General features: G+C 37.5%; 1 protein-coding gene across 1 annotated transcript; it reads right to left on the bottom strand.

Annotated features, from left to right (window-relative positions):
• Positions 1 to 5,278: 5,278 nt before the first annotated feature.
• Positions 5,279 to 7,789, bottom strand: LOC114701590 (serine protease inhibitor Kazal-type 12-like). The gene is made up of 4 exons (XM_028881701.2): positions 7,729 to 7,789; positions 6,048 to 6,073; positions 5,666 to 5,793; positions 5,279 to 5,427 (listed from the first exon to the last, which is right to left on the bottom strand). Exons 1-4 carry the CDS (start codon positions 7,787 to 7,789, stop codon positions 5,379 to 5,381), a joined length of 264 nt encoding a protein of 87 aa, XP_028737534.1. The 3' UTR covers positions 5,279 to 5,378.
• Between the last annotated feature and the right edge of the window lie 2,254 nt (positions 7,790 to 10,043).

Here is a 10,043-nt window from a genome sequence, read left to right as displayed (position 1 = left end):
GAGGCAAAATGTTGATGAATAGAAACAGGTAAAATTAAGTTAAAAGAGCTAGTGGGACAAGCTTAAGATGAAAGCAAGCATTCATAATTAATAACGTCTCCATGTCTTTATCTGGGTGCTGGATGTTGGCTCAAAGAAAATTCCAACTCCGGGGAGTCATGTTAATGAAGAGTCATAGCACATTACAGGTAAAATGAGGAGGTAGAATACTGGGAGTAGAACTGATTATGTCCAGAGGAGAGTGAGAGCATGGGGGAGAATGAGGGTTTAAGGAAGGGTGAAGCCAAGGGGACATCTTTATGAAAGCTTATTCTCTCAAAACCCAGTTAGAACATATAACTGGGAGGAGAGGAGGACACATGTGACATGAACGAAGAGAGGATATATTGGTGTTTAAGGATTAAGTGGGAGTATTGGCAGGAGAAGGGGGTAGATGAAGGGGCACTGGGTGGGTTAAGCAAAATTATGGCTGTATGAAATAGCCTATGGAAACATACTAATTGGTAAGATAATTTCAAAATGTAACTTAAAAAATAAGGGTTCAAAAGGAATTACCCTCAAAGGATGGACAATAATGCTCCCAGAAGCTATAAGTTATTAAATTAAAATCTCAGTGGTATACTTCCCTGTGAGTTATTGGTCAGAGAGGCCACTGAGGTCTCCGAAATAACACAGACTATTGCCATTGCCCTTGGTTATTCACCATCACTACATGGCAAGACCCTGTTTCTGAAGACATCACACACTTTGGCTTCAGGGCATAGACAAATCAATGTCAAGCTGATGGGAAAACTTCCTTCCTGCTGGCTAGCATCCGCAGTACAGTAAGATGCTATGGCTGCTGTTAGGGTAGAAAAAAGACATTAATGATCTTCTTCAGTGCCAGACTGTGCATGCTACAACACCTACATGCTGGGTAAGTATTCACCTGTGCAATAGTGACATTAAAGTTATTGGAGTAGCCAACTGTCTTCTGATTGGATTTGAGGCTTGTTCCACAGAAAGGAATGTCATGGGTGGTACTGTAATGTAATCTGGGTCTAAGTCATGGCTGGGAAAGTCATAGGCCTTCAGGTAGATCATGGGATTGACACTATGCTTAGCAGTCATGTTGACAAATTACCTTTTAAATAATGATATTGATATTCCTTTTTTTGTTGTTGTTGTTGTGGATAGCAATCAACACAGAGGTACATAATGCCTCAAACTTCTGAGAATAATAAACTGAGTTTATAACCTTAAATGGTACATTTTTATTATTCATTACCTCTGATGAGGCTCTGGGAACATCGCAGGAGGAAGGGTGTGTTAGATACTTTTCAGTTGCTGTGACAAAATCACCATGACCAAGGAAGGTAACTTAGAGAACAGAAGAGTTTATTTGGTTTTATGATTCCAGAGAGTTGGAGTCCTTGATGAAGGAGAAACAGGACAGCAAGGAGCAGGCACGGGGGCTCAAGTGGCAAGATAAGAGCTCACATCTTGAACTACACTCACAAAATGGGCGGGAGGGAGGGATGGAGAGAATGAGAGGAGAGAGAGAGAGAGCATGAAAGAACTGAATACTGTATATGTTTTTAGACTCTCAAAGCCTGCCTCCTTTGACACAGCCTGAATGCAACTGTGGGTCAAATATTCAAACACCAAAGACTCTTGGGGCATTTCTCATTCAAGCCACCACAAGACCAAAAGAACAGGAGAGCCAGAGGATTGGGAAGAGGGTTGAGAAGTGCTGTCTTGTGGACATGACATGGCTCTCACATTTACGAACCCACAGTAACTATGGTTACATGTACAAGACATGCACAGGGCCCAACCAGAGAAAATCCCAACACAGGTGTGGGAGTTGCTATCCCGGTCACCCCACTTCAAGAGGAGCTATTGGCATTTGACAGCTGCCGGGGGAGGGAAAATCATTCTCTTGATGGGGTTCCTACTGGCTGTTTCCCCGTGATGCAGTGGATGGTTATGGAACATTATTTTAACCGTGTAAAGCTGTGTGACATTTGTTTATGCTGCGTTTGTTTAATAATGTAATGGTGTATGTTTAATTATGTAAAGATGCGTTGGATTTGTTTCACCTTGCCTGCCTAAGGCACCTGATTGGTCTAATAAAGAGCTGAATGTCCAATACCTAGGCAGGACTGGCAGGTAGAGAGAGTAAGATGAAGGAGAAAAGAACTAGAGGAGAGAAGAAGGAGAACTAGGAGAAAGAGAGGGACACACCCAGTGCCAGAAGCCAGGACCGTCAGCCAGCCAGACATAGAGACAGCGGGAAAGTAAGACATACTGAACGAAAGAAAAGTAAAAAGCCCTGGGGCAAAAGATGGATAACGAGAAACAGGTTAATTTAAGTTAAAAGAGCTAGCCAGAAATGAGCCTAAGCTAGGCCTAGCATTCATAACTAATAAGTCTCCATGTCATAATTTGGGAGCTGATTGGTGGCCCCAGAGAAAAATCCTGCTACAATGGATGGCTCAACACCCAGGTACACATGGGCAGCACTAACTGGACTTAATAGGTTATGGAAAAGAAAACAAAAAGAAAAGGAAGACATGATGTTGGGAAGGGAACATATTGCAGAGGAAGGTGGAGAGAGGGGATGCTGGAGGAGGTAGCAGGGTCAAATATGATAATATTTCATTGTATACATGCTTAAAATTATCAAGAATAAAGAAAAATTATAATAAAAAGACAGAAACAGTAAGATTCAAAACACAAGAAGGACAATAAGACAATATTAATTACACTAATATGATCACTACACATAGTAGATATGTTTTGAACTATCTCAATATTCTCATTTATAATGATGGCTAATCAATTTCTTGAACTGTCTCTTCTTTTAAAAATAAATTTATTCATTTATTTATTTTACACCCCAGAAGATGTTTCCTCTACCTCCTCTCCTTCCAGTCCCTCCCTTACCCCCCACCCCGATCCATTACTCCTCCATTTCCATTTAGGAAAGGGCAGGTCTTCCATCAGTATCAACAAAACATGGCATATCAAGTTGCAGTAAGACTAAGCACCTCTCCTTGTATTAAGACTGGGCAAGGCGACCCAGTACGAGGAATAGGGTCCCATAAGGAGAAGATATGAAGGATGGAATGGAAAGAGGGAGGAAGGAAAATTAAAGTGAAATAAGGAACAAAGAAAAAGTAAAAAAAAAAAAAGGAAATTAAGATTATCAAGCTCTCTATTAAGAGATAAGTGGAGATGATATTTGAAAGTAGAGAATGTGGAAACCAAGTAAAATGGTACGATCCACTGCCCCTAAATTTGTGTTCTGTGGTATTTTGCATGGTGGTTAGGATGGCATGATGTGTCCTTTGTGGTTTCAGAACAGAGCATTTGCTACTTAGTGTAAGTGACAAAGAGGAAAACATTGACTCTGGAAGGAAGCTGCTATGCATTGATGAAGTGAGCTTGTCCTCTAGAGCGTAAACTTCTTTTCCTGTTCTAAAAATAAATTGTTGTTGTTTGTTTATTTGTTTGTTTGTTTATTATGTAGTGTTCTGTCTACATGTATGCTTGCATGCCAGAAGAGGGTGCCAGATCTCATTACAGGTGGTTGTGAGCCACCGTATGGTTGCCGGGAATTAAACTCAGGACATCTGGAAGAACAGCCAGTGCTCTTAATTTCTGAGCCATCCCTCCAGCCCTAGAGTGTAAATTTCTAAAATCAAAGTTATTGAATGAGACCTTTAAAGAAAGGAGTGCAACTTTATCATCTGCTTTCAGGAACTAGGAACAAGAATGAGGCTGATCTGGAGGCTTTGGTAATTAGTCTACTGAAAGGGGTCAACGTCAATTAGTTGTTGGATATTGAAGAAGTAGAGCATTATGTGACTGGATCTTCTCATATCTACAGTTTCTAGAAATCCATATTTTATCTGACCTTTTACAAATCTTAAATATTGTTATCTAACTGAAAATAAAAAAATGTGTGTGTGTGTGTGTGTGTGTGTTTGAGGTATCTTGCATCTCTAGGACACTTCTGACTTGTTTGTTGTGCAGTGAAAACTTCTCCTTCAAAAGCAGTGTGTTTATCTGTGTAATAGGGAAAGTACTCCGACCAAGTTTGCATCTAATTAATACACTTACTCAATTTCAGACTTCACAACTATCCTTTCTCTATGCAAAACTTTCCCTCATTCTTAACTCAGCAAATTTCTTCTGTATCACAGGTGTACTAAAACAACATGCTTTCTGTGAATTATTTCCTTAGTCTGTATCAACAGGTTCCTGTAACGGAGCACAGCTTCATATTGTGTGTGGATGTCCTCGTCCATGTAATGCTGCCAGTCTTACTTTACTCACCTTTATTTGTTTTAGATTTGTTATTCTCACTACTTGAAATAGTCTCTATTTCTCCACTCTTCAAGATCCACTCCAAAGAATCAATTTCAAGCAATTTTTGTTCCCAGCCCCTCCTCCAATTATCTCTACTACGTGCCTCTATTTTGTTTCCTTTTAAAATTTTTAATAACTGAAAATCGATTTAACTCATAGTTTTGTCTACCTACTAAGTTATAAGTTTCTTCAAAGTGGGAATCTTGTCTTTGTTTTTTTATTGGAATGATATCTGGTGTATTGTAGGCATTGGATAATTATTTCTAGAAATAATAAATGGAATAATACTTTCATTGGAATTTTTAAGCAAGAGCATATCAAAGCATGCTTAATGTTGATGTGTATCTGTCTTTACAGTGACTGAAAGTGTTTAGCTTGTTTATGTCTATATTTTGAAACATCAACAGCACATGATCTACTCTTTTAAGCCTCTTCACAGTTTTGCACTTACAGAAATTATATTTTCTGTGGTATGTGGTGTCGCATTGATAAAAGAGCCAGGTAATGTGGAGACTTCCAATGTTCCAGAATTTATTCAGAGTGACCAGTATTTTGTCCACCTTTTATTGCTTTCTGACCTCAATGCTTAAGTTGAGACCTTATACAACTCAACATACTCCTTAGGAAAAACCACTCTTCCAGCATGTCATGGTGTCAGATACATATATTTATTTCATGGATTCTAATTTTATTTCCTTCAAAGTCTCTGTATAGCTACTGAAGAACTGAGCACTGATTGGACACTTCTGGGTCTGGTAAGTGTAGTAATATTCTGTTTAGTTTTCAAGTTTCTCATTTCATATTGAATTGTGTAATTTTACCTAACTTAATTAATTAGAGGTGCTTTCATTATCTGAAATAAAGCATTGGTTTAGAGATATTACTGGGATAACTTTATTAAAATTTTATCTTATGCATAATAACTGGTGGGAAGCACATTGCCATGGAGACTGGGCAATAGAGAATACATATCTCAGCATAAAATTCAAACCAAAGGTGCACCCAGTGTTGTGTTAGAGGAATCAGCATTTCCCTTCATGTTTGAAACCAAGTTTCCCAAAACTTCTTTCCCTGAAAGAAAAGAGATGATGTTCAGATATGAAGTGCAATAGAAATGGGTTAATTCTAGGCTGGGTAAAGTGGGCAAAGATCGTTTTTCTAGGTTTAAGATTGGGAGATAATCATATTACTTTTTTCATACAAAGTTAACTTTAATAGCCCAGTGAATTATTAATAAATAATTCATGGATTCCTACTCCACTGGACTCAACCAAGAACATCATGCTATTAGCAGCGTCCATTTGCTTACATGGCTGTTCGGCAGAATTCACAGCGGTTTTGGTAAGTTTTTCCATCAGTGCCACACACTGGTTTGTGGAACTTTGGGCACGATTTTGCATCACTAGCCAGTGTCTTCTCATAGTTTCTGCAAAAAGCCTGTAAATTAAATGAAGTATTTTTTTTAACTTTCGTTTCTTATGGAATGGAAAAACAGCCTTACATACCTCAAAATTCCTTGAAGCACATTCATGTTTTATTATGAAAATGAAAATACATCAGAAAGAACAAAACCCTTAAAATTGCAGCATTTCTTGTTAGCAGTTTATTGTCTTCCTTCCCTCTCTTCTCTGGGCATTGTGGTGCAGCTTGCTGGGGTAGCAACGACTAGAGAGAGGATGAGAGGCACATACCTTAAAGCCCCCTTGACTCACAGCATCTGCAGTGAAAGAACAGACATTGATAAATCACATGTGACAACTGTATTTTCCAGTTGCAGCTAATCACAGCAGTTTCCCGATGCACCCGTTCTGCTTTGCAGATGGAGAACTACCCCGAGACACACGGCTTATTAACTGCACAGGAGTGCCAGAGGCAGGCTGCATTACGCACAGTTGGGACAACATTGCTCTCACTGTGTTTGTCCTTTATGTACTTTTATGCAATCACATTTCTACTTTGTGGTTTATCTCATAACAAGCCTCTCTATGGAAAAATGAAGGCAAAGTCTTAAGCTGTTCTTTGCTGAACAGATATATATTTACTATAAGGGAGCTGAAAATCTTTGAATTAAAAGCTTTTGATGACAGGATAGTGATATAACAAAAATACAAAATAAATTTTAAAAAATTGCAATATTAATAATCGTAATTTATCACATTTACATTTGGCATATCCCCTTTCTACTGTGGGAATTATACATTTAAGTACTGTATTAAATCTTACATATATCAACTCATACAACAATCTTATTGTTAAAGCTAAGGAAGGCTGTTGATGATTGCTCATGTTTATAATTCCAGAGCACAGCTGTGGAAGCAGGTGGGTCACGGAAAATTTAAATCCTGGTCTACCTAGCAAGTACCAGGCCAGCCAGGTATGCATAGTTAGACCCAGTCTCAAGAAAACAAAACAAAATAAACCAAAATCAAAACAACAGCCAAAAAAGCCCAAACAAAAACAAAACAAGACAAACAACAAGAACAAAACAAACCAACAAACAAGCTAAGGAAACTGAGTACCAGGACAAGTATTTGGCTAAGTATTGATAATTATGTTGTAAATGGCAGAATAAGGAATACAATCTAGACTTGCTAAAATCTAAAGCCAGCACGCTTAAGCAGCACCTTTCGTTGAAGGAAGCAACAGTGCACACGAGTTTCCTGTCGACCATTAATATCAGACAAAATAGCAGCCAGAGCACAGGGGTGACTTTATTCAATATGAGAAGGGGTTGTGGGAGAACGAACATTGGAAACAAGTCCTGGAATGCCGTTCCTGAGCTATTTCTACTCTCCTACACCATCGTAACTTTCTATGTCTCCTTCTCCTTCCCCTTCTTTCTTTTTCTTTCTCCTCCCCTAGTTCTCTCTTTACTTTTTTTTTGCCTAGAGGATAAAAGAGGATGACTCAGATTTTCATGCCGTATCTCAGAAGAATGCTGAGAGTTGAAGCCCATTAGATAAGAATTTCTTAAAGAAGACATTTTTAGGAGGATTTCTCATTTCTACATCAAAGTTTCCCTAAAGATGGAAGCACAATTCTAACCAGATACCTCTTGTGGTGGCCCATAGACAGCAATGTAAATGGCCTACAATCTCAAAATTAGAACATGGGAGCCTATGAAATCTAAAACTAGCCTTTTCATCCTAGACAATAAGAAATGCATTTTGAAACTGAATACTATAGTGCTTTAAGCAGAGCACTATAGTATAAATTAAAATAGCTCATTTATGCATTAAAAATTCCACTGAAATGAAAAGGTTTAGGTCATCAGTCACCATTGTTATCCTCATCATAAAAAACAATATTGTAATCCAACTGTTGGCATTAGCCAGTCGGGTTCAGAAGTCTACAGCATAGTCTTGCACTTACCTGCATAGAGGAACAACCAAGCGAGGCTGATCAAAAGTAGAACGGTGCCTGCTGGCTTCATGTCAGTGAGGACTTCAAGGTCTAAGAAAACAGAAATGCTAATGGAGTTCAACACTGTGGATGCTGTTCTCTGGACTGTATTTATAAGTGGACCTATATGTGGAAATCCAAGTACCTACACATTTGTCACTCAACGACATCCTCCACCCCTATTATGCAATTGATTTCTCTAAAGAATAGACACTATATACCAAAGAAACTTATTTCAGGCCCTCTTCAGTGAAGAACAATAACCAAAAATGATGTTTAGGCATTATGAAGTGTATTATAAATTGCACACCCAAAATTTCTCCTGTGCGCCACACAGAGATAATTGCAATCAAATCCTTACCTTACAATTTATATACTATGGACTTGTCTGTAACAGGGCCTCAGGGCCACTCAGCTAATAACTGTAACCTGGAATACAGTCTGAACAATTTGTGTATAATATTAATAGGGTTTGGTGCCATAACTATGAGGAAATTAAAAATATGGATGTGAGTGATTTTGAGGTCCAAGAATTTATTATATACCATAAGAGCAACAGCCTGAATGGTCATTGGGACAAACATTGTAAGTGGATAGGATTTACAAGGCTATTTCTTTCAGCTCTTTTATTTTAGGCAGTGTCTGCTGGCTACTAATTTTTAACCAAATCAATGTTTTATATGTCAGTTTTAGACACTAGACATATATGACACCCACAGTTGCCTTTTTTTTCTTTCTCAAACACACTACACACTATTTTAGTTCTTTTGCTTTTATTATTCTACCAGACATATTTATGGGCTAGAAACTTGAAAGTTCATTCTGCTTTTTTGTATTTTATAAGCAATATAATAATTAAATTTTGAAAATAAAGTTACACATATACATATTCATAGGACTTACATTCTCCTATCTTTTCTCAAACACTTGAGCTTGGAACTGATGGATTCAAGAGAATTATTGTGTTCTGGAAATTTAAAAATGAACAAAAGAAGCTCACATGTTACATAAAAAAGACAACTAAAGGTATATATAGGCTGGTAAGGGAGTACTGAAGAGAGGAAATTTTGGCCAAGAAATAGTGGTGACTGTGTTCTTGGCCTTGGAAATTAGTAGAAGGTCTTGAGGCACATAAACAAATACCCAGTAGTCTGAGGACAGGAACTAATATGAGGAAATAATAAAAAATTAAAGTATAATTTTGTAGATTTTTTGGGGGAGGGATTCTGAGAATTTGTACCCAGGGACTTGTACCTGCTGGTCAAATGCTCCTTCACCAAGCTCCATCACTGATGAAGGTGTAGTTTTGGAAAGGAGGTTAATTAAGGTTATATTTAAATACAGAGGACCTGAAAATAAAAGGTATTCTTGGCTATTTTATGTTTCTCTTTGTCTCTGGAGTCCATTAAATTTGCTGTTAATATCATATGGCACATTATCCTTCACAAAACCTGTTTTTTTCTCTTTGGAAGTATATTTTATACTTTGGATATCTCCATTTTCCTTCTATTTGCTTAACATGTTTTATTCTTGTCACACCTTCTCAAGCATATAGGAAAACTGACTTAATAATCTTGTCCATAAATTACATTATGAGTGTTTTATGCTCAGTTTATATAAGTGATATTGTTCATCATTTTTTCCTTTTCCTTTGGAAAGCAGAGAATGTGGATTTTATTTTGATAGAAATTAGAACTTTCTGTATTTGTATAAGTAATTTTTATTTCTTCAGTCAAATTACTTGAAAGTCATCTTTATTTTCTGAGATATGCTTTAAGACTTTCTTAGATACATACAAAGTAACCTTTGACCAAAAGCCAATGTTGCTGTGTCACAGAGACCCTGTGACTGAAAGCTCTCAGCTAGATACTGTGTAGTATGAAGTTTCATACTCTGGCCAGTGGATTGTAAAAATAGTTTCAGTTTTGCATGAATTTCAGGAATTATTCTCTGTCCATTTGGGCAGTTCTCCCTTGGTCTTCTACAGCTTCTCTTCCTATGTATATATTTATTATTATTATTATTATTATTATTATTATTATTAGGCATTTAATGCATATTTGTATGCATATAGAGATCAGGCAATAGCTTTGAAGAGTCAGTTCTTTCCTTTCACCTTATTTGTGGGCTTGTGTGGCAAGTGCATTTTTATCAACTAATCAAAATAACCAACCTAACTCCTAGAGTTTCTTAATATAGATATAGTGACCAACATTTAACTGAGAACTGGAGAGTTCTTCTCTGCAGACCTCCTGAGACCTATACTCTGCCCTGTGGACTCCAGA

This window comes from Peromyscus leucopus, chromosome 19 (assembly GCF_004664715.2).
Source record: "Peromyscus leucopus breed LL Stock chromosome 19, UCI_PerLeu_2.1, whole genome shotgun sequence".
Classification (NCBI taxonomy): domain Eukaryota; kingdom Metazoa; phylum Chordata; class Mammalia; order Rodentia; family Cricetidae; genus Peromyscus; species Peromyscus leucopus.
Note: the sequence above shows the minus strand (reverse complement) of the source record. Positions and strands in the feature narration are given on the sequence as shown.

What these genes read in the sequence shown, in the direction of transcription:
- LOC114701590 (XM_028881701.2), bottom strand. Translation starts at nt 7,789, where the DNA reads ATGAAGCCAGCAGGCACCGTTCTACTTTTGATCAGCCTCGCTTGGTTG. An exon ending in TTGGTTGTTCCTCTATGCAG is followed by an intron (nt 6,074 to 7,728) that starts GTAAGTGCAAGA and finishes CTTTCACTGCAG; the next exon opens with ATGCTGTGAGTCAAGGGGGC. An exon ending in GAATTCTGCCGAACAGCCAT is followed by an intron (nt 5,428 to 5,665) that starts GTAAGCAAATGG and finishes CTTTTCTTTCAG; the next exon opens with GGAAAGAAGTTTTGGGAAAC.